At 35.4% G+C, this 26,207-nt stretch overlaps 1 protein-coding gene across 2 annotated transcripts in view; it reads right to left on the bottom strand.

Annotated features, from left to right (window-relative positions):
- MYCBP2 (MYC binding protein 2) overlaps positions 1-26,207 on the bottom strand; it is a 262,432-nt gene that overhangs the window by 204,529 nt on the left and 31,696 nt on the right. For both annotated transcript variants that reach the window (XM_080798126.1, XM_080798127.1), the window contains exons 3-8: positions 21,775-21,990; positions 14,047-14,200; positions 9,912-10,108; positions 3,832-4,074; positions 3,530-3,601; positions 2,010-2,106 (exon numbers count right to left, since the gene is read on the bottom strand). In XM_080798126.1, the coding sequence (XP_080654252.1) occupies positions 2,010-2,106; positions 3,530-3,601; positions 3,832-4,074; positions 9,912-10,108; positions 14,047-14,200; positions 21,775-21,990 (979 nt within the window). The remainder of the gene's footprint in view (positions 1-2,009; positions 2,107-3,529; positions 3,602-3,831; positions 4,075-9,911; positions 10,109-14,046; positions 14,201-21,774; positions 21,991-26,207) is intronic.

Here is a 26,207-nt window from a genome sequence, read left to right as displayed (position 1 = left end):
CCAGCATGTAACGTTATAAGACAGCATCTTCAGGAAAATATCAAGCAACATCTGCCAATTAGGAAGATACACGGCACAGGACTGTCCTCCCAGAGTTTGGTTCATTCTTCATCTTGGATATGGTGTGTATTATGAAACACAGAAAGCCACACTTGTACTATTAAAAGTTGCATTTCATATGTTAAACGATGTAGAGTGATTTAAACTGAATAAACACATTAGCAAGTTATTATTACATTGGAATAAATAAAACAGCTATAGGTAGGCCATTTTCAAATGATCTTCTCAGTCACAGTCTTTATTAACTGATCAGTGTATAAAGAAGAAAATTCTTTATATTAATATTCATCTGTTGGGGGGGGATAGTGTATTTAAGAATTTTTCTTCCAGGATGTTATTCTAAAGTAACATGCACAAAGTGTGACAGGGATGCTCATTACAGTGTAATTTATATGGTAAAAAATTGGAAGGAACTTCCATTCCAATACATTAATTAATGAAATATATTTTGTAACATTAAAATGATATTGTGAAAAACTAATTAATGGCCTGGAAATATATTCATAATATTAAGTGAAAAGGATAGGTTCAGAAAGCATTAGGTAGCACATGACCTCTTTTTTACAACACTGTCCATTCACACATAGAAAAAAGACAGGACATTTACCAATATGCTAACAGTGATCATACATGGGAAGTGGGGTTACAATTAGTTTTGATTTTTTTTCTTATATGACACTTATACAATAAATGTGATTATTTTTAATATAAGTATGTATATATGTATGTGTGTATATACATATATATGCATATATATGGGGATGCATGTAATTATTTTAAAATTATCATTATCATCACCATCAGTAGAGACATGGTTTGTCCAGGACTTGTGATTTAAAAGAGAAAAAAATGAAACAAAACAAAACAAAAGCCTGTAGGTATATCTGAAAAGACAGTTACTTATAAAATGGCCTTAATAAGTTATCTGTTTTTCTAAAGTAGCTTTTTTTGTGAAACACACATTAAATGTGGCATTTACCTTAACACAGTGTCATGTATACTACTTTGGATATATAGATGCATAGCAACATTTGAATAAATATTTGATGGAAGTTACAAGAATATTTTGAAAAATTAACAAAGCAGCTTGGGAGCAATTATCTTTCCCAATGTATTCTCCAGAAGTAGTTCTCAATCATTTTCAGATGGTCAAATGCTTAGAAGTAATATTTATGCTTTCCATGAGATTATTGATAGATACATTAAACAGTTAAGATTTTAATATAAGCAAACTCTTTCATTATGCATTAAAGGTATACGCAAATTCAAAGACCTTATAATGGATAATGTATTACGCATTTGCCCAGTGTTCCACAAAATTTAAGATCCACTGCCCCAGAATTTAGACAATGATTTAAGTGATAAATACAGTCATTTAAGTGATAAATACGTATGTGCAACCTCAAAATTAAAGCAAAATGAATAGTATCCAAAGTGCCTTACCAGAATAGAATTAAAAAGTATAAATGATGGAATTAAAAAAAATTCCTGATCTATTTAAAATGTGTCTGGAAACCCTTTAACATAAAGAGAAAAACCTAAAGTGCAACATTGTTAAAGCAAAAAATAAAAATTAATAGAGGGTCCTTCATACCAAGTTACAGGAGAGCCCGAGTCATCCTTTTATTAGGAGCAACAAAGTAACCTCACCCCCCCTAATTTGGCAGCTGAAACTATCTTGATGGGGTGAGGGTAGGGGATCAGGCTGCAGATGGTCAGTGATTTGGAAACAAGTATGAAAACACTTCATACTATATTGCTGATGTCTCTTTTCCTCACATGCATTTTTATATAGACCATAAAATGTTTTGTATGTCAAGATTTTTTTCGGCCTATTTGTAAGCAAGCACTATTCCTGGCTAATCACTTTTTATATGTCCAAATGGCCTAACATGTATATCTCTTAAAATCACCTGTGAAGAAAACAAATGACTAGTTGAATAACATACCTGGTAACATTACTGTACCATCTTGTTCCAGTGTTTCAGGGCTTATTCTTATGGCTGTCATGCTGTGGTTATTCACATCTCTATACAATAAATAACCCTGTGTACAACAAAAAATTTTGCTGTGTTATGTGTTAAAATATTTTTTCATTAGCTACTTATCAGAAAAAGTAGTCATACAGGTCTGTATAGTTTTATGAGGTATGGGAATATGTTAATGTTGATATGTAAAACAGATTTAAGATTAAAAATATAAGAACACGGGTATGCTTTAGTGAGAGAAGGAACTGTACACTATTGGGTATCAATTTAACCTTTACATTCTCAGATCCATACATTAGATATACCACCCAGGACAGTATAGACATTTTGTTCAAATTATTTTATCACTTGCCAAGTAAGAAGAGAAATGATCACTGTTACTTTAACAAATATTTTAAGGAAAAATACCTAAGATATTTTGGTTAATATTTAGAAATGAATAGGATAGTGGTTTTAGATGGAATGATATGCCACTGAATATTTTTCTACATCCTTATTTCTTACATAAAATACTATAGTGGCAAATAAAAATTTGATGAGATGTTTTGAACCAGGTTAAATTTTAAGAAACAATCACTGAGTAATTAATTTGACACTTAAAATTTAATTTCAAAATCTCCCCAATGATTAATACAGAATTATTTTTCATATAACAATAATTTCTTTAATATTCAAAATGCTTTCAAATATCTTTTATCATCTGATGATGACAATAAGCTGTGAGCTGGGCAATATAGGTATGTAGGGTTATCTTTATTCTATATCCTCCCACAAGGGACCTTGGACTTTACCTCTAAGGAAGGGACAGAATGGAAATGAACCTTCTGGCCCTTTGTCCTTCACCTGCTTCTCTCCATGGGAGGTACAGTAAGGTATCTTGACTGCTGACACCCATTTGGCCATGTTAGTCAGGTGATGAGATCACAGCAGTAAAAAAGTAACACAGGCTTTGCTCTTTCCTCTTTGGTGATATTCTGCATGATCCCCCATACAGGTAGCTGTTCACTGGGCACACCATACACTATTTCCCAGAAGGTACTGATTTAGACTTAAAACAAACGGTCTAGTGGTAAGAATCTCTAATTTGGACTCAGGTCACACAGATACAGCCCCAATTCATATTTGCTAATGGTAATTGTGATCTCTGATTTTTATCTAGAGATCCACTTAAATAAGAATTCCTACAGAAGACTTTTTTATGCCCAATTTATAGCTAAATATCAGAGGATCCAATAAGTTAACTGAGTTGTCCAAAGTCACACAGGTAGTAAGGATCAGGGCCAGGACTAAAAGTAAACCTCTTAGGAATTCTAAGCCAATGTTCTTTATATTACACTGTGACACTGTTATTAGCCATATTATTAAAAATACACTGTATCTGTTTAAACAGAAGTGACATTATTTACCGATCAAATAAGTACAAGCCACATGTTCTAAAAGACAGGAAAGAAAAGCTTAGTTTATTGCAGATATTCTCTTACCTGAGCATACCCTAACCAAGACTTTTTTTCTTTTCTGTTTCTGATGCGAGATGTAGAATTATATATGTGGCCCTGCAATGTAACAAAAAAATTAGCCCATCAACAGTTTCATAATTAATAATCAATGAAAAACAACAAAATTCATGACATTTAATACTTATGTTTCTATCATGATTTTCAAAGAAGTATTATTACATCAAAATTAAATAGTACTCTAATCTAAAAATGAAGCAAAAAACAAAACACAAATCAGGACGGATATAACTTCTGTTATAATTAAAAACTATAAAGAACCACATTACCCTAACTGTTCCACTGTATCCAGAGCCTATTTTGTATAATCCATCCTTGCATAACAGATAAAGAAAAAATCCATCATTCTGAAGTAGACATTGATCATCTTCATCAACAGATACTTCTTTTAATGGCCACTTGTGCATTAAAGCTGCTTTCTTAATGCCATTGCTAAACCAGTCCTGAATTTGAATTTTTCCCACCAATACTGCCTGTACACTTCTCTGTAGGGAATTTAGTATCGTTGGCACCTATTTAAAAGACAAGAAACAAATAGGTATTTTTAAGTATTGCAAACACAAAACAGACGAAATAAAGATACTTCAGTGATACATCACCATTTATGAGAAAATAAATTGTTCCGAATGATCATGGTTTGGCACATCAGTAAAAACTACTATTTATGAGAAAATAAATTGTTCCGAATGATCATGGTTTGGCACATCAGTAAAAACTACTAACCAGAAGTTTACCTATAAGAAGCAAATCTCAAGAGTCCAAGGTAAAAATATCAAATTCAAAGAATATTAACTTGCATTTTTGGCTGAAAATACTGAAATATGCATCTTTCCCCCAAACACCAATAACAAGTACTGCCTATGATTTCAAGTTTTGCAGATGGAAATATACTAGATTAGTAAAAAGTATGAACACTGGATATAAATAAAATTATGCTGGATTAGAATACACACAAGCCAAAATATCTTTTGTAGGATATGCATAATTATTAATACACTTCCTGATAACAAAGCACAGACTTAAGCTGAAGAGAATGGTGCGGTATGGTTTCTACAGATGGAACAAAATTTCCAATGTCTCTCTTCCCCTTTGCTTTTCCATTATGAATAACGCCCATTAACATCAACAATATTCCATGATATGAAAACTCATTTGTGTTAACTGTGCATTCATTCAGCCTTCATTTATCATTGGATAGCAATATTTATCAAAGACCTGCTAAATATCTGGAACACTAACTGAGTTGTCAAGTCACCAGCATGGGACCAGCATTCCGCCAGCAGAGGAAATTCTGTTCCTTATCTTTTGTCACTCTTTTACCATATCCAACATCACAGCCAGACCCCAGGAGACCACTCAGTCACAGTTCTACAGCTGCACTTTCCAATATGGCAGCCATTAGCCACATGTGACTACTGAGCTCTTGGAAGGTGGATAGTGCTCTAAATACAAAATACGCACTGGATTTTGAAGACTTAGTATAAAAACAAGAACGCAGAATCTTAGTATTACATTGATTACATGTTGAACTGATTTGTGGATATGTTGAGTGAAATACACCATTAAAATACATAATTAACCACACTTGTTTCATTTTACCTTTTTAATGTGGCTAATAAAAAATTTTAATTACACATGTAGACTACATAATATTTCTATTGGACAGCACTTTGTAGAGGGAAGAGCTTTCACAGAGATAAGTGACCCACTGTTCTCAGATATATTCTCCACCCCTTCCAGTTCTATGGCCTCTGACTCACCCAAAATAATATATGCTATATGTATAGATAGTATAAATATATATAGATATGATAGGATAACATACATAATTGAATATTACAAATTCTCTCCGTAGAAGCAGCTATATTAAACTTACAGCTGTTTTACCTAGAATCACTATACACATTCCTATATAATATGCCAAAGCTTCCATTGTTCATTTTTTTGTTTGAGATACTTTCTCTGTTGGTGTCTATTATGAACGATGATGCCCCTCCTCCCATCCCAAATCCTCAAAATTGAGCTATATAATAATTTCTGGTTACATTAGTATTCAAAGGTCACTTATTATGACTCTGTAGTCATGGTTCATGAACCAAACTGCATAACATTACATTTCCCTCTTGTGTAATTTTAATTTTTTTTTTTTTTAGTTAAGTCAACAACTGCCCTATTTTTGCGTTTGCTGTTTTCTCTATACCTACCCCTACGTGTTCCTTTCCCACGCTTCTCTCAGTAAATCACAAACACACCATTTCTACTTTTCCCACTTGGCAACACCCCTCATGAAACCCTGCTCTGATCCAGACTAAGGAATAGAAGTTAAAATTATTCCATTTTCACAGAACTAGAACAATCCTAAAATTTGTATGGAACCCCAAAAGACTACAAATAGTCAAAGCAATCTTCAAAAAGAAAAGCAAAGCTGGAGGCATCCCAATTCCAGACTTCAAGCTGTATTACAAAGCTATAGTCATGAAAACAGTATAGTACTGGCCCAGAACAGACACACTGATCAGTGGAACAGAACAGAAAACCCAGAAATGAACCCACAAATATAGGGTCAACTAAACTTTGATGAAGCAAGAAAGAATATCCAATGGAGAAAAGATAGTTTCTTCAACAAATGGTATTGGGAAAATGGGACAGCCACATGCAGAAGAATGAAACTGGATGACTTTCTTACACCATACACAAAAATTAATTCAAAGTGGAGGAAAGACCCAAATGTGAGGCAGGAAACCATCAAAATACTAGAGAATAGAGGCAACAACCTCTTTGATATCAGCCATAGCAACTTCTTACTAGACACATCTCCGGAGGCAAGAGGAACAAAAGCAAAAATGAACTACTGGGATTCATCAAGATAAAAGACTTCTGCACAGGGAAGGAAACATCAGAATGGGAGAAGATATTTGCAAATGACATATGTGATAAAGGGTAGGTATCCAAAATCTATAAAGACTTACCAAACTCAACACCCAAAAGACAAATAATCCAGTTATACACTTTTAAGAGTAAGCTACTAAAAAAAATGGTAGGAAGCTTGCTATGAATAGACAGGATTTGACAGATCACCTGATTTGAGCTCACCTCAAAATGATCACACTAAGATTGAGAGTTTCAGTGGAGGGCCCCCTTCCAAATGTCTGCATTTGTGGGTCTTTTCTTGGTCTTTCTCCAAAGAAGAATCTGCCAGTCTTTCTCCTAGAAGCTATAGTAAGTCTTATAGGCACTGTTCTGGAAATTTAGTGAGGATTTTGAAATTCCATCATCAATAGAAAGACTTTCATTAAATCTCCATTTTCAGCTTAGCTCCTAATTCCACTCTCAGTTGTGGCTGGTTTCCCCTGGTCTCTCTGGCTCAGTTTCTTTAGACAGGAAACCTATCTCTCTGGGGTATGAGAGAAGGACAGTTGCTTGGCTAGGACAGTTGCTAGGAAGGGCAAAAGAACACCTCTGGTGTTCTCTACTTTTCATTATACAGATTTCCAATCAATTTTTAGCTCTTGACCTCACCACCACTTTTCAGGCACCTACTACTTCTAATTCTAAATCCTATCTGGAGTTTTAGGTGAAAATCAACTTACTTTCTATGGGCATTAGCCTCTTAAGGAACTTAAATTTAAGCTTTCCCCTATTTCTATTTTTAAAAAATATGTCCCATTCCTAAAAATTTATACTTTCAAAAAAATTTATTATAACCTTATTAATACCTTTATTATAACCTCCCTGGAGATAGGGAGGGGCAGAAATTAATGGGTTTCTTCAACATGACTCCATTTCTTTCATGCTTTCTAAAAGGGTACTTAATTCTAAGATAACCCAGTACTACAATAAGAAGTCTCAGATTTCCTCCTTTTTTTCTTCTACTGATTTTCTCTCACCAACATTGTGGCAGGACCTAGAGAATTTATTCTGATAAATTAGACTTCCTTAATCTGAGGATTCCATGTCATTACCAATTTTGGAAAACCTTACCAATTATTTCAAGTACTGCTCTCCACAAATGCATTACTGCCTTGTGAAACTCAAACTGTATTAATACATTAGGCTTTCTCATTCTCTATTCATGTTTCTTATTTGGTCTTCCATATCTTCTGTCTTTGTCTCTCTGTGCTGCATTTTGAATAATTTCTTCCTCTTTTATATCCAATGGTTAACTCATCTTTTAAATTTCAGATTGTAATTATTTGTTTTTTTTATTTCCAGGAGTTCAGTTTGGTTTTCTGATCCTTCTGATTCTTTTTATCTTCTTATTCCTTAATCATACTTGGCGATACTTTCTTTTATTAATTTAACTATATTAAATATGTATGTTTTATATTCTATTTCAAATGATTTCAATATATATAGACTAGGCAGGATTGACTCTGCTGTATTTGTTTCTACTAACTCTAAATGATAGTGCCTTTTTTTCCATGTGCTTTTTGTTTGTGAGCTCAGATGTGTTTTGTCCATGGGAAGTCTATGAAGCTTGGAGTTCATTCCTCCAAAAAGGATTTTAGTCTCCTTCAATAAGGTACCTCATGGTACTCTCATCCCTGCCCTACTTTAAACTCTCAGCTTAAGCCTTTTGGAACAAGATAAGTAATATGCATTTGAATCCCAAAAGAATTTGAGATGTTAGAGTTATACACTCTGAGGGAAGACTTTTCTGTCTCCACCAACAGCCTGGCCAAGATGGTTCTGTGAAATGAAGTGGTTGGTGGAATGAGGCCAAATCATGAGGAACCCACCCTGTAAGCCACGTTAAGATAACAGGCTGTAGTATGGTATCTGGACAGGAGACAGGGATGCAGGGATGGGGCAGGTCTATAGAGAATCTCAGCTTTTGATTCAGGAGATCTAGTATTGTGCACAGACCAGTGCATATTAAGCATAATACTAGAGTCAGACAGATATACATGCAAGTCCTATCTCTGTTAGCTGAAAGCTCTCAATACTATAACTATATATATATAACTATAACAATACTAAATACTATAACTACTATAACTAAACTACTTTCAGCCTTCAGTATTCCACTTTTACTCTTATCTCCCTGCCTTAGCCCATGCAAACCAAGAACAGGCTCCCCCAACATTCCCAACAGTAACACCTCCTCTCTCTGGACTGGCCAATTCAAGTCATCATTTAGACTCCACCTCATATCCTCTGAGATAAGTCTATGCACAAAAATAAATCACACAATGCCTAATAAGCTCATGTGTTTATGGTCACTGTATTTTAAAAATTTGGTATATGTAAATGTTTATGTTATTTCATTAAAATTTAAGAATTATTTGTGTATTTTAAGCATGTGTTTAAAATTCTGCCAAACCTCAAAGCACAGGTGCAGAACAGTTTTGAACATTACTGCATTAGAGGAACTTCAAAAATAATTCAGGATCATAAAAAGGGAAAAGAAGATTTCAGGCGGGGCAGAAAGAGGGAAAAGAATAAGACCAGAAATCTAGAGTAAGGAGATTGCTCATGTGTGGCAAGGAGAGTTCAATATTGCTGATTTAAGCCTAAGAAAATGACCCACACTCCCCTTCTGCTATCTTTGGCTGCGAATAACAGGGTTGAAGCAGCCCTTCCATCTGTTCTGGAGGTTGACCAAGAGGCCAGTAAAGAGCACGTAACAGAGACTTAAAACTGTAACTTCTTACTCAATTTCCAGAACAATCCAAAAGAATTAAATCAAGTCTGCTTTAAGGAGAATTGTATTTCCCACTACTAACAACAATAAAGAGCTTATTCCAGTCAGATATTAAAAACTTAAAATGTTCTATGTAAAGCTGAAGCAGCTCAGAAACAAATGAATTCATTAAAAAACTACATTTGAGGGGTGTCTGGGTGGCTCAGTGGGTTAAGCGGCTGCCTTTGGCTCAGGTCATAATTCCAGGGTCCTGGGATCAAGCCCCACATCGGGCTCCCTGCTCAGCGTGGAGCCTGCTTCTCCCTCTCCCTGACACTCTGCCTACTTGTGCTACCTGTCAAATACATAAATAAAATCTTAAAACAAAACAAAACAAAAAAGTACACTTGATCCTTGAACAGTGCAGGGGTTAGTTAAAATACTTAAAAATTCTGGGCAAGATGGGAGGTGGGGAGGACAGAGAACAAGACAATGCAAGACAAGAGGTGGCTGGGGTGCCAACACAAAGACCAGTTTAAAGCTTTCAGAGTTTTTGCCAAATTTCATTTTATTACCTTTATATATGCTGTGGATTACTTATATATCAACCTTGGATAGCTCAAATAACTATAATGAGTGAGAAAAAGCAGGGGACTCCTATTGACAATTAAGGTGAAATTCCAGCTTGGCATCTTATAACCTTCTAAGCAGCTATAAATGAAATACCTGTATTGTTTGGCAAGCGTGGCTGCCATTGTTGGTGAGGATAGCAGAGATGGCCTGAAGTGTCCTTCCTGTTTCTCCCCAAGAAGCCACCAGACTAAAGAGGCAAGCACAGGAAAGTGCTGTCAGAGACTGGCCTGTGCTGTCATTCATTCCTGTACTTCGAACAGTGATTTCCAAAAGGAGCTGGAAGAGAGACTCTGCGGATAAAATAAAACTCAATTACATTCATTCGACATACAGAACACTTCATGCATCTGTTTATTTACTTATACCTTGCTTCATTACAAAAAAAAATATTTAAGGCACCTAGAACACTTACTCTGCATTAGTTCCTTTCTAGTTATCCTTTCCCCCACCCAAAGTTAGAATATTTATATAAAAAGAGAACATTTAGTTCAACCCTTTATTTTTGTAAATAAAAAAATGGAATCTATCCCAGGTTGTTTAAAAGAAACTTGTCTTGAGGCATTCACACATTCAAGAAATATCCTCTCAAGTAACAGACTACTCACTGCACTTATTTTACCTTTTAGAGTGGGAAGAATACAAGCTTCTTAAAACGTTGATAAGTATCCAGAAAATTATGTATTTGCAAAACAACAGAATACATAAACACATGCTATAATTCGTTTTAATGTAAACTTGTTTTATTGCTAACATAATAACAATTCACATTTGTATTTATAAAGTGAGTATGTAATTCATTTTATACCCTAGAAAAACCTTCTAGTCAATAGGACATATACCATCCCCCTTTAACAGACAATGAAATTGAGACAGGGAGATAAAGAGATTTTCCCTAAATGATAAAGCCATTTAATGGTAAAGATGGTAAAGTAACACCTGAACCTTCTATGGTCACAAGAAGTTTCCACACAAAATCCCCTGAACAACTCTGCCCAAAACGGAATCAAAGACTTCCAGGAATTTCTTCTGCAGAAGAGAAGGGGAATTTGAAAATCCGTATAGAATGAGCACTCAAGACAGAAAGAAAAAGAAAGAAACAGTCAGAAAAAGACTGCAAAATTGAGGAAGATGAAGAAAGGAGAGGGAAAAAGAGCAAGAGAAAGAATTCGTGTACTACAACTCTCTGAAAACCAAAAGGCCATGTGTGGTTTATCGTTGACTCACAAAGCTAGCCTTCCTCTGTCTCCCTCATCTCCTGTCTCTCTCATCCCAGTTAGGCCTGTCACTTTTGCTTCCTAAAGCCTTCACTTGGTCCATCTCACGACCATCCTTCCAATCCATCCTCCCAACCACCTCAGAATCAGAATACTACAAAGTGTTCCTAAATTAGCTCCTACTTTCACTTTGCCCCTTTATAGCCAAAGGGAAGTTTTAAACCAAACATCTGGTTTTTTATTTAAAATCTGTTCACTCCTTTGTTAGTTGGTTCCTGCTCCTCTCCCTTCTTTCCATTCTCCCTCCCTTTCTTCACTTGCCTGTATATCCTTCAGTCTATCCTTCCCTCCACCCTTCGCTCCCAACTATCCTTCTTTCCCCTCATCCTTTCCTCTCTACTACCTCCGTTTGTCCATCCTTCCTTCAATCATTTTCCTTCTGCCCCTTCATCTTTTAATTACTCAGAAAATATTTATTGAATTCTTTCTGTATATGAGAAACTATTCTTGGTTGTGGTAGTACTTTGGCAAATAAGACAAAGAATGCCTGTCATCAAAAAAGTTAGATTCAAGTGGAAAAGAACAGTTTAAGTGTTATAAAATAAAGAACTTTTTTTAAGCATAAGGAGACAGTGAGTGACTTTCCATTTCTCCTAGAACAAAAGCCACCGGGCTCCTTTAACATGGCCTATGAAGCTCCATATGGTCTAGTCCCTGCCTCCCTCCTCACCTATGGCAAAGCCCTCCTGCCGTTCACTCTCCACATTCCAGCCAATCTTTGTTCAGTCATTCTCCTTCCTATCTCAGAGACTAACTGCACGCTCTCCTTTCTGCCTAGAAACACAGTTAACATCTTCCTACTTCTTTCAAGTCTCCAATGTCACATCTTCAAGGAAGCCTGTTATAGACTCCCAGAACTCTCTCTATATCCCCCATACTATTTACCCACATCTGCAATCACATGTGTTCGACTGTCTGATGCTAAGTCCCATAATAACAGCAACAATGTCTGTACTGATCACCTCTGAATTATATGCTCTTTGTACAGAACACAGAAGATACTTTTACATTTACGTGAATACTTAAGAACATACATTCCAACCTTAAAATGAACAGAAAAATAGATGTAAGAAGAATGATTTTTTTTACCTAGACAATTTCTAAATCAAAATCCGTTTCCTAGGAGAAGAAGCTTGGTGTATAATAATCAATCAAGCTACCCTGACAGTAAGAGTGATTCATATATACCTATATTTTCATGAATAACATGAAAAAAAACCAAAGTATATTCATGTGATTACGCTATTAGATCAAAGGAAAAAAGAGAGACAGATTTCAATAAAAATTTAGTTTTAAAAAAGTCAAATTACATCTTTGAGCTAATTAAACAAATTAAGAAATATAAAGTGATGGTAAATCCCTCAACAGAAAAATAAATCAAAGCACTGAAGAGACCAGAAGCAAACACTGAAAGGATAAAAGAGAGACCAAAGAAGTACAGCACTATCTGCAACTGTTAACAAGAAAAAACAACACACAAAAAAAAACCCCTGGCCAAATAAATATATAAAACAAGATGTTTAGCAACGGATAAAAGACAAGGGTATGCCAGAAGATCTAGGAAATAGAAATGATCAGCATGTAATTCAAAGTAATAAATAGGATATACAGGTTTTAATGGATATTTTAAATATTTCAATTATTTGTTAATTGACAAGCCAGAGATCAGCAAAAAATTCTTTAAAAAAAAAACAACAACAGTTAAATAAATAAAGCTTTAGTAAGATGCTGTGATGCCAAGTAATGCATCACAATAGTAATATGATCACTGGTGTTACCATAACAATAATCAAACAAGGTGCCTGCTTCTCACCATATGACAGCTTTTATTTAGTAGTAGTATTTAATAACACAGGGTGGGGGAGGGTATTGTTTTTTTTAAATCTTCAGCTTGTCTCCCTGGCAAGCACTCCCCTCCCCCACTAAACGAAACAAAAAATTAAACACAAAAACTAATCACCATGTGATTCCCTACCCTCCCCTGAAAAAACCACCACCAAAACAAAACCAGTATGACACGTAATTAGGTTCTCACATGTGGGTCTAATAAACACCAAATAACCAAGTAGAAAAGAAAGCTCAAACTCTAGTCCAGACCAACAGTGTTGTCCCCAGGTGAGCTGCACCACCCAGAAATGTATACTAAATGCAAATTCTTGGGCCCCATGCTGAATCTACTGAATCAGAAACTCCACAGATAGGACCACATGACTCTGATATGAACTAATGCTTGAGATTTAGAAAAATCTAGACTTTAGGCCCATGGTTAGCATCAGAGAAAAGCAATAGCCAATTTCAAACTTATGCTCCCATCTCTATTTCTATTCCTCAAGAGCTCTCAACTTGCTTACTGGATTATGTGTTGAACCTGTATCAGTAACACGAAAGGCATGCATTTATAAAATCCAAATACATTTTACAAAAAGAAGACATATTTACTTATTGGAAGTTGTCACTAATTCAAAAGCATTATCTATAACAAAAATGGATTTTTGTTTAAAATGGATACAAAAGAAATGCCCTCTGTTGGGAAACTAGATGTGCTATTTTGGGTTGGCGGCATTTGTTTCCTCTCTTCCCACATTTTTAACTACCCAGAATAACACATAAAGTTAAAGTCAACGTTCAATATTTTGGCCTAAGGTTTAATGAGAACAAATTAAGTTAATGGCGATTATAAGGCTTGGGATTATTTCTGGGTTCCAAGGATTTATGTTTTGCTTTTTCCCCATCATCACAGTAATCAAGAAATGTCTGTGCATGAACTGTAAGTATTAAACTATTATATTAAACTATAACTGTAGAACAGAGCAAAATACCTTAAAATTTACACCCCTGCTATTTTAATACCATAATTTAAAAACAAAAACAAACACTGCATTACAGGCAGTATATGTTTCATAATAGAAGCTATTTACATTTAAAGACTTCATTTAATGACCCTGAGCTCTTACCTAGGACCTCAGGTGGCTCTGACTGAAGGCCTTCTGGCTGCTGACCCTGAAGTACGTTAAGCAGGGCCTGGAGACTCCTGAGGCATAGGGATGGGTGAGAAAATCGTGTCTCCTTGATCAATTCAAAAACTTCACAAAGTCCAACCTCAATGATCTGTTTAAGATGGAAAAAAAAAAAAATATATATATATACACACACACACACACACACACACGTACCTTGTAATAGGTAAGATAATAACACTTTCCTGGGTGTTGAACCAGTACAGTTTATTTCCACAGCAAATGATTAATGCTTCCATATTTAAAAGGCAAAAACAAAAAGAAATACTTTACCCCCCCAGAAAAACAAACAAAAACCCCCCAACTACCCATGATGTTTAATTTCAAGATTCAGAAAACCATTTAGTTATATGGAAGGCTAAAAAATAATGGCACTATTTTAAAAGCAGTTACAGCATAAGGAAGCCATAAGAAAATAACATGAAAATTGTAGGAGTGCACTAGATACTAGGTTACATTCACTCAGAAAAAATAAACTCTATTAATTTAAAGGTTCACTTGGCCATACTTAACTACAAATCAGCAATCTTTCATTAAAAGTCATGTCAATTGTTACTTATGACCAGAAAAAAAGTCATTTAAAAAGGAGTTTTTCATCTTAGCCTTTCCTATAATGGTACAATCACATTATTATTTATTGATGGTGTCCCCTCTTCTTGTAGGGTTTGTCACAAAAAGAATTAAAAACTGCCTACTTAAAAACTCACTACTATTTTTACTTTAATTATCTTGTCACTCCTCATCAGGACCAAGGAAAAATCCGACTCAGTATCCAGCAAAAGACAGAGAAATCTGCAGCTAAAGTCTGAGAGAGAAATGTGACAACCTGGTATTGGGAGATAACTTCAGTGGACTGACAGAACAGCAGACAATGAAATCCCATTTTTCAGTCAGTGACAATATTTTGAGAAAGAGGTGTATAAAATCTTTTCAGAAGGTGTTAAATTATTTGGAGAAGTAACAGAAAAGTTAAAACAAGACTAATTAGTAGAAATGCATCAAAGCATTAATTCTGTTGGACATAACAGCAGAAGAATATTCTCGAGGCTGAGATCTGTGCATTAATCACATATTACATAAATATTTCTTAAGCACTTATTTTGGGAAACTCACTACAGGAAACATTAAGATACACATTACACTAGTCCCTGTCTTCTAAGAATTTATACTCTAACTGGATAAATGAGCCTTGCACATGACTCTGTTATAGCATTTATTGTATTATAGTATAGCTGACTATTTTTGTTTCCTTTTTCCTAAACTATGGTCTCCTCATAGACAAGGAGCATGTCTGAACTAGATTAATATCTCTCACAGCTAGCCCAGTGCCTGACACATGACAGGCATATAATAAATATTTGTTAAACTGCTCTCTCAGTTGTGTGCTAAAAACCACTGCAACTCAGAAAAAAAATTTCCAGACAATGGTCAAATCAGTTGCAGGCAAGTCAGCTGCAGTTTTGATTATCATTTGCAAGGTTTCTGAAGAATACAGATATGACTGAGAAGTCAAAATAACTAGCAGGACTGTCTTTTTAGAGACGTTATCTAATATCCTAGCAGACTTAGTTATAGCTAAGATTACAGAAGTTGCTTGTATAAAGTTTCAATTGATTAAATGCACTAAGCAGTGAAAATTTCCAATTGATATAGTTTCTTTTCCTGGAATAAACTAAAAAATAAAAATGCGCCGTTCAAGATTTCTTTCTGCTTATGTACTTTACAGGAAATGAATCTGAACTCAAAGATCTCCTAAACACAAAATGTGGGGCTCTGTCCTCAGGCCAATGGGAGACTACTATATCCTTTCGGTCTTCAAGAATGCTTACTCTACTGCTACCAATTGTGACTTTTCAAAATCCAAAGGAGAAGTGTCACAGATACATTCTTAGCTAGGGTTTATTTATACAAAATTCCTACAGTAACAGAGAAAGTACTGAACCTTACCAGAAGGAGTAAGGCTACTTACTGAACAAGTTCCTGAGTTGTCTCTCTGGTAAGTTCAGAGTGTAAGAACAAATGTATGACAATAAGGAACTCAGGTATGCTGCTTAGGAATAGAACACTGTCTGTTTTTGGTGAGACATACCCATAAAATGTTAGTCAAATGATCAGGAAAGAGAAATGACCCATCTGTCTAGGCTAACCACTGTAGATTCTCGCTACTCATTTGTACCTTACTTCACAAAAAAATTTTTTAAAAACGGGGAAAACTACTTCGTTTCCAGAATAATGATATGTTTTCAATATATAACAAAGTAAAAATCAACCTCAAGTTTCCCAACATATCTAGCTTTGAATTATTGAGTTGAGAAACAAAAGATGTTGTGAAGTGTTTCCCCTTGAGGTTTGGCTGAGAGTATTTTACTGTATGTATAAACTTTGAAATTGTACTTTAACATTGAGTCTTTTTTTTTTTTTAATTTGTTCATTTGAGAAAGAGTGAGAACTAGAAAGAAAGCACACAAAGAGGGAGAGGGAGAGAGAGAATCAGACCCCCTCTGAGCAAGAAGCCTGACGCAAGACTCAATCCCAGGACCCCAGGATCATGAACTGAGCTGAAGGCAGACACTTAAATGACTGAGCCAACCAAGTGCCCCTAAGCTTCTATACTTTCAATGATAAACCATAACTACCCAAACATAGTCTTCCACTTCTCTTCAGAAAATAGTGTTTTGTAAATTTACTGATTTTTTTTCTTTACAGTTTGCTTTCAAATAAGTAAATCCCAAAGGCTCTCTACTATACTTCAAGGAACACAAACCCAAAGAACTATCTGATACAGCCAGTCCAATGTCACTTCTGGGAAAAATAAGATTAAAAATATGCTTGGCCAAAGAAAAATGATACAATGAGTCTTTCAAAAAGGTTTTATTTTTGCTCTCCTCAAAATCATAGTATTTCTAAGTGATTTTATTAGTTCATTAACAAGTATGAACATAAAAATTGAGTTACATTTAGATGTAATAATAAATTCCTTGCTGTTAGAAATTGTATCTTGTTGTATTAAAAAGTCCTAGAGGGAGATGGTAGGGGATGGGCAAAATAGATGAAGGGGATTAGGAGGTACAAACTTCCAGTTTAAAAATAAATAAATCCTGGAGATGAAAAGTACAGCATAGAGAATATAGTCAATAATATTGTAATAATGTTGTGTGGTGACAGATAATGACCACGCTTAACATGGTGAGCATTTTGAATTGTACAGAATTGTCTATATGCTTTATACCTGAAACCAGTATAACATTTTATGTCAACTATAAGTTTAAAATTGCTTTTAAAGTCCTAGAATCCATTCCAATACTTCCAGAATACATATGAAAAAAATGAAGAGGAAACCAAAAGTAGACTTATATATTACCACAGAGGAAAGTATATTGACTTTCAAATTTTTTTATATAAAGCAAATATTTGGTAGTGATGACATTTATAAATAATAAAGAAAAAAAATCTAGAAGGCAGCGAAAGAAAGTGTGGGGGGAAAGCGGCAGCAGAGGAGGAAGAGGTAAAAGAGGAGGAAAAAGAATTCTGCCTCTCAGAAGATCTGGGTGTGAAAGGTCTAAGTTCCTATCCTCTGACATACAGATTCATCAATGACTACCACCATTTCCTTCCCTTCTCTTCATGCCCAAAAGAAGTGTTCTTACAACTTTTCAAAGCTAACAATTTTTAAGCAATATTCTTGATCCCACTCCCATCCTATCTTTAACAGAATTTCATCTCACCTTCTTTCCCCACACCGTAATAGCTCCCAAATCTCTATTTTTAGCTGGGGCTTTTCTTTGGAACTTCAGCCCTATCTAGTGTACATGGGACACCTTACTCAATACGGCCAGAACTAAACATCATCATCATTCCAGCAAAGCAATGTTTCTCCTCCAGTTCTCCCTTTTGCAGTAAATAGCACTGCCCCAGAAACTTCAGAAATATGTTTAGATTACACCTTCTCTGTCAGCCTTCATAATCAACCAACTACTAATTCTTGTCATACACTTCCTGTAGGCTGAACACAACCACTACCTCATTCCAACCATCAGTCACCCTTCGTGGACAACTGCAGTAGCTACTTAACTAGTCCCTCTGCTCTAATCTCTCCACCCTCCAGTGATCTTTCTTACTAGCACCTACATAAGTTTACTAAAATACAAGTCTGATTAAACTCTCTTGCTTAAATCTTCAATATTTCCAAATCATAAGACAAAATCTGAAAGTGGCTACAGGACACAGAAGGCCCTTACAATCTAGCTGCTGCTCTCTTGACTCACCCAACTCAGCTACTACACTCTGGCCAAGAAGAGACCACTTGTACTTTTACGATGATGCTGTTTCCTCTGCCTGCACGTGCATCCGCAGTCAGTGCTGCAGCTTTACCCCACTCTGTTGCGCTACACCTATCACACCCCTGGTAAGCCTTAAGTCACTAGACATGCCAGCTATCCTTACCAGACATAACTTTCTTGAGGGTGGGGGCTGTGTTTCATCATTTCGTTTTCAGAGCCTAATATTAAAGCTTGCTTTAACTTAAAAAAGAATTTAGAAGTAAATAAACTTAAGAAGTAAACAAATAAGTCTATCTATGTCTATATCTTTTAACAAAATATGTGGAATGACTAGCATCAAATGAGAGTGAAAGCAAAGTATGAATCCTAAAAACTGTTAAAAATAATGTAGTTATAAAGCTTGGAACACTTTGGAGGATCTGGAAATCAGACAATGAAAGATGGTGTGAGCTGGGTAAAAACTGTGTTTTGTTTTTTGTTCTTTTTTTTTTTTTTAAGATTTTATTTATTTATTTGAGAAAGAGAGAGAGCATGAGTGGAGGGGAGAGGCAGAGGCAGAGTGAAGCAGAGAGCACAATGTGGGACTCAATTCCAGAGTCCCAGAATCACGACCAGAGCTGAAGGCAGACGCTTAACCAACTGAGCCACCCAGGAGACCCTAAAATTTGTTTTAGGCAAAAAACTTAATATGAAGTATTTAGGTGGGGGTAAGACAGTTCTTTTTAAAATATCAATGGCTGTTGACCCAATAAAACAAAAGGCAAAGGAACTGACAAGCAAGGGCCATATAATAAATTCAACTTAGCTTTTAAAATAAAACTGCATCAAAGTGATACTTCAACAACAAATAAAAACTATCTTAATTATGCCAGAGAAAAGGAGTAGGAGAAGAAAAAAACCTCAGTGAAAAAAAGGAAAGCGATGGCCACACATGTAGGAGGAGCAAGAGAGGAACAACTGCAAAGAAAAGGAACTGATGGAAAAGAGTAGCATCTGGAGCAGACATGGTCAGAAGGAAAAGAAAAATGCCAACATTGCTCACCTGCCCTCAAATTCCCATCACCTCAAGCCCTGAAGGCCTCATTTCTTCTTCTGTGTCCGTCCTTCATTTCATGCAAATGGCTGCCAAACTCATCACCTGGGAGTTTCTGTCCCCACCCACGCCGAAACCCCACAGCATTCTGAATGCCTCTGCATAAAGACATCTCAGCACTTCTTCTCCTCTCGCTTGTCACATGATCTCACAGATTGTCCAGAAGTTTGATTTCCTTGGACGTAAAGTATTTATTAATAGATTGAAGAGTTCCTTGAAAAGAAACTCAAATTCATTTGCACCTACACAACTTCTTGTTTGCACCTTATTTGCACCTAAGCTGATGCTTCTAACTACTTATTTATAACTATGACATTTATTAACTCACTGAATCCTCACTACAGTCCTGCGAGGTAGATGTTATCTCCATTTCACAGTTGACAAAACTGAGGCACAGATAAGTCAAGTAACTTTGCCAGCACCACAGAGCTAGTATTTTTAATGGTGAGTGTTTGAGCCTGCCAGTTTGACTCCACTGCCCATGTTCTTAGTCACTGTACTCTATTTTCTGATGTGTCAGTACCTGATGGAAAACTGTCTACCTAGAGGAACTTACATGGAAAAGATGAGCTTACTTGTTTTAAGTAGAAGAAAGGAGGTAGTGAAGAAGGTACACTTAAGGACACTGGAGAGAAAGGGACTAAAGGAAGAAGAGTCCCAAGAGAAGGATATTTGAAGATGATTGACTAAAAGTCAGAGGAAGTTCACAAAACCTCTTACTCTATGAAACAGGAAGCAAGTCATCCGCTGAGCATAAAATGAGAAGAACCTGACATAATGATTAAGGACAGTGGTGCACTTAGAAATAGCCACCATGCGATGTGAAAAAAAAAAAAAATCAGATGAGGAACATACTTTCTATCTTGGCTGCTATTTTCAAATACCAAAATATCTGCATGATAGCTCCTCTGGGTGTGTATAAAAAAGTTTTCGGGCACCTGGGTGGCTCAGTGGGTTAAAGCCTCTGCCTTCGGCTCGGGTCATGATCCCAGGGTCCTGGGATGGAGCCCCGCATCGGGCTCTCCACTCAGCAGGAAGCCTGCTTCCTCCTCTCTCTCTCTGCCTGCCTCTCTGCCTACTTGTAATCTCTCTGTCTGTCAAATAAATAAATAAATAAATAAATCTTAAAAACAAAAAAAAAAGTTTCAGGCACCTGGGTGGCTCAGTGGGTTAAAGCCTCTGCCTTCAGCTCAGGTCATGATCCCAGGGTCCTGGGATCGAGTGTCGCATTGGGCTCTCTGCTCAGCAAGGAGCCTGTTTCCCCCTCTCTCTCTCTGCCTGCCTCTCTGTCTACTTGTGATCTCTCTGTCAAATAAGTAAATAAAATCTTTTAAAAAAATGTTTTCAAGGCATGGCTTTAAGGTATCAGTTTAGTAAAAAGGCAACAGACCTGAATCATTTATGATAAAGGAAATAATTTTAAAATGCCTATATTTAGAAAAAAGCAATATGCATAAATCATTTACGATAAAGGTACCTTTTTAAAAAATGTCTATATGTCTTTTGTTAGAAATACAAACTATACCCACAATATAGACAAAATATTATATATAAAATAACATTACAGTCTTAAAATATATTAATACTTAAATAGAGGGAGTACCTTAAGAATAGCTATTCTACTACCATACATGTTTTTATAACACCAATTAGCTTGCAAGTCTCTGGTAAATAAGGAATGATATCAGAACAATGTAGAAGTCTTACTGCTTCATATGAAATTTTCTTCCTAGGCAAAGGGAGCCAAAGTAGCAAGAGTACAATTATATCCTTAGGCAGAAAAGGCAAAAGCTCTCAGCTCAGCAGCTGCACAGCCAGGAGCCCTTCTAGGTCTAGTTCAAGAAAAATAAAAATGCATACCTGTACCCCAGATTCCCTCCCCAGAAGGGAGCACCCCCAGCTCACTACGGCCCTTGGTTTGTGGTAGTTTGCAGTTCTGCTTATGCCTACTTTAACAGCAGCCGACAGGCTCAGAGCTCCACTTCTATCTGCAATGGCTTAGGTTTACAAGTCACCAATTCCACTTTACTGCTTTTGTACATTTTTAAAAGCCCCTGATCTTTCTTCCTGGGCTGTCCAAGTACTCACCACTGAGTTACCAATTACTGACTTTGTTAGCACTCCAGTTATAAAACTCCAGTTTTCCTGGTCTGCCCCAAACCTGTTTTTTCCCATAAGCCCTGTTAATTTTTAGTGCACAATTTTATAAAAAGGTATTTTAGCAATGCAAATATTTGTACTATAGCTGGAATACTTGTAGGTTATCCATCCAAGTGGAACTTAGTGACTTACCTTTGGAAGCTTGATAGGGGGCTCTTTGGATTCCTCCTCTTCATCACTATCTGATTCTCCACTCTGCACAGAGTTCTTGGATGCAGCTGCCAACGATGTTTCCTTTTTCTGCCATTCCAGAACACAATGGCGTACATTGCAATAAATATTGAAAGCAGAAGGATTGCTATGTAGTTTGATATCTGGTATGATTACTGTATTCTCCAAGTTTTCAGACTGAAATATAAGACAGAATATTTCAATTTCATATTCATTTCCATAATCACCAATTCTCATTTTAAATAAAAAATTAAAGATTAGACATGCTAGATGACTTGCAGAAGTCAAACATGTGACACAGCAAAGATAATCTAACAATTTACATAAGAACCCTTTCTTCTACACTTCATTACTTTCTAAGTAACAGCAATAACCAAACTGGCAAGGGATGGAGAGTGGCAGAGAATCTAACAGGAGTGCCCTTTTAGCCCATGATAGGAATAGAGCCAACAAAGCTTAACTGTTGCAGTATCACAGGATATTAATTTATTGTTTTTCTAGGGGACATGAGATGTATCACAGAGTCTCAGTGACCTACTACAAATGTTAAATTACATTTTGATTTCTTTAAAAAGTAGATTTAGGGGCTTAAACAGAAATCAAAACTAAAAAACAAAACAAAACAGAATTTTTAATTTTGGTCAACTTTTTATGGTACTGTTAGGAAATTAGATTTCTGCAGATTACGGACATATGCTTTCCTGAAGCTCTCTCCCAGATATTAGTCTTAATAAATACTAAAAATCACGTGCTTGGTAATTTAATACTAAAGAGTCCATTTCTGTTTGGGCCCAGCATTTTATTCATCAGACCAAAATCACACTTTTGAGATCAACATTTACATTAGAACTATGCAGAATTGGTTTAAGATAGTCTATTAATGCAAGTTACAAAAATTAGAGTATGTCCAGGAAGTACACCTCAAATACCGAACACACTGGTCTCAAAATTCTACCCTTCTTCCATAAATAACTGAGGAAAAAGTGGACTAATTCTTGTTAGAAAAAATAAATACCAGAATTAATTGACAAATAACATGTAAGTATGCCTTCCAGAGATATTAAAAACAAGCAATTATTAGCAATCTAAATCCAAGAACATATGAAAGAGATAATACATCACGATCTACCAAAAAAACTGGCTGGTAACAACACTGGAAAAGGAATCAGCATAATTCCCCATACCAACAAAAACAATAGAAAAAACATATGATACTCTAAATAAACATGGAAAAAGCATTTGACACAAATGAAACACCTATTCATGATAAAAAGTACATGTAAACTAGGAATAAAAGACAATTTCCAAAACTGAGTAAAAGGCATCTATGAAATACCCATAGCTAAATATAGTAAAAGACTGAACACCTGCAACCTAAGATGCAAACAAGGCAAAGATACCTATTCTCAACAATGTGACTCCACATTATACTAGATATACTAGTGTCATAAGCCAAGAAAAAGGAATACAAGATATAGTGAGAAAGGAAGAAGTACCTACTAGACAAATTTATTTGTAGAAGACATGTAGAGAATCTTAAAGTATCTGCAAAAAAGCCACTAGAAATAATGTGTGGATTTAGCAAAGTCATGGAATATCAGATCATATTAAAAAAAAAAGTTGATGTATTTATATACTAAGAATGAACAATTGGAAAATAAAATTTAAAAAATAATAGCATTTAAGTTACAGACTGGGAGAAACTATTTGCATATTTCACAGAAGACTAGCATGCAGAATATATGAAGAATTTTCAAAACTCAACAGTAAAAAACAAATAAATAGCAATTCAATTTAGAAAATGGGCAAAAGACATGAATAGGCATGTCACCGAAGAAGATATACAGAAGGCAAATAATAAGTTCACTATGGTGAGCCATTAGGAAAATGCAAATTAAAACAAAATGAGACATAATACAAACCTATCAGACTGGCTAGAATAAAAAATAATGACAACACCAAATGCTGGTGAAGATGTGGAGAAACCGGATCTCTTATACATTGTTAATGGTAATATAAAATGGTCCAGCCACTCTGGAAAAAAGTATAGCAGTTTCTTACAAAATTAAATATGCACCTTACAGTACAACCCAGCAACTGCGCTGTTGGACATTTTAACCAAAGAAATAAAAACACATGTTTATTCAAAAACCAGCACATGAATATTCATAAAAGTTTTATTCAAAATAAGCAAGAAACAACTCAGATGTTCTTTAATGGGTGAACGGTTAAACAAACCACGATACAGCTTACTGCATGGAATACTTACTACATGGAATGCTTACTCAGCAATAAAAAGGTAGAAACTAATGATATATGCAACAACTGAGATAAATTTCAAGAGAATTAAGCTGCGTGGCAAAGGCCAGTCCCCATGATTACATTTATATAACCTTCTTGAAATGAAAAAAATTAGGGAAATGGGGAATAGATTGGTGATTGTCAGACTCTAGGGAGAGGGTGAGTGTGGGGGAATGTCTATGGCTATATAACGTAGCAAAAAGGATCCTTGTGATGGAACTCTTGTATACACTGACTGCGGTGATTGTCCACAGATCCACATATGTGATAAAATTGCACAGAACTAAATACACAACCACATACAAACACAAATGAGTATGTGTAAAACTGGTGAAATCTGAATAAGTTCAGTAGGTTGGATCAATATGGATTTTCTGGTTGTGATATTTACCACAGTGATGCAATACTTCAGCAACTGGGAAAAACAAGTGAACGGTATACAGAATCTCTGTATTATTTCTTACAACTGCATTACTATGATCATCTCAAAAATTTTTTAAAAATAGCATTTATAATAACATCAAAACCACAAAATTAATATTTAATAAAATTATGTGCAAGCTCTGTACACTGAAAACCAAAATAACACTGCTGAAAGAAATTAAGGAAAATCTAAAGAGAATAGAGATAAACCATGTTCATTGATTAGAAGATTTAATATTATTAAAATGACAACTCTTCCTCAAATCTATAATAAAAATTCTAGAGACTTTTGAAAATAGAATTGAGAGGCTGATTCTAAAATTTATAAAGAAACATAAAGGACTTAAAGTAACTAAAGCAATGTTTTTTTAAATTTCTTTTAAGATTTTATTTATTTATTTGAGAGAGAGAGAATGAGAGAGAGAGCGAGCGAGCGAGCATGAGAAGGGGGAGGGTCAGAGGGAGAAGCAGACTCCCTGTTGAGCAGTGAGCCCGATGTGCGACTAGATCCTGGTACTCCGGGATCATGACCTGAGCCGAAGAGAGTCACTTAACCAATTGAGCCACCCAGGCGCCCTAAAGCAATTTTTTTTAAAAAGACCAAAGTTGGAAGACATATGACCTGAATTCAAAACTAATGTAAAGAAAACAGTGTGGTATTGGTGTGAAGACAGATACATAGATCAACTAAACAAAAATTAATTCCAGAAATAGGTTCAAAAGAGTATGGTCAAGTTATTTTTTGTAAAGGTGTTAAGACAATTCAATAGAAAAAGAGAAGTCTTTGTAAAAATGATGCCAATTAACTGAATACCGACATGAAAAAAAATGAACATGAACCCTTATTTTATACCACACGGAAAAATTAACTATAAACATATCATGGGCCTAAATATAGCAGCTTAAACTATAAAATTTCTAGAAGAAAATATAGAAAAAAAAATCTATGTGACCTTGGGGGAGACAAAGATTTCTTAGAACACAAATTACATGAATCATATATATAAGAAAATAATCAATTACATTTGTGAAACTTAAAAAACTTTTGTTCTTCTAAAGCACTATATAAAAACACAAAAAATCAACCCACAGAACAGGAAGAATGATTTGTAATACAGATATCTGACAAAGGACTTCTAACTAGAGTACATAAAGAACTCTTGACAATTTAATAATAAGACAATTATAAAAAGGGGAGGCAAGACAGGAAAGATATTTCACAATAAGAAGATATGAATAGTTAAAGGCACATGAAAAGATGTTCACATCGTAAGTTATTAGAGAAAAGCAAGCTAAAACCACAGTGAAATAAATACCCCTATGTATTTAGAATGACTAAAATTTTAAACGCTAACAATACCACCATTTGCAAAGATATAAGACAACTGGATCTCTCATACACTACTGGTGTAACAGTAAAATGCAACAACTACTCTGGAAAATAGTATGAATGGTTTTTTGACAAGTTAAACATTCATCTACCATGCCATCCATGAGAAAAGGGTTAACAATGCAGGTACGACTGCTTATTCCTTGTTATTTCCCCAAGGGAACCAGGGCTGACTGTGGGCCAATCCCTAGGAACGTGGTCTTTAGACTTTTCTTTATGTTAGTTACTGATGGTTTTGTAAAATGCACCCAGAGCAACGGACCAGGCCTATTGGCTTGTT

This window comes from Martes martes (genome assembly GCF_963455335.1).
Source record: "Martes martes genome assembly, chromosome: 3".
Taxonomy (NCBI): Eukaryota; Metazoa; Chordata; class Mammalia; order Carnivora; family Mustelidae; genus Martes; species Martes martes.
This window is presented reverse-complemented; position numbering and strand designations above follow the sequence as displayed.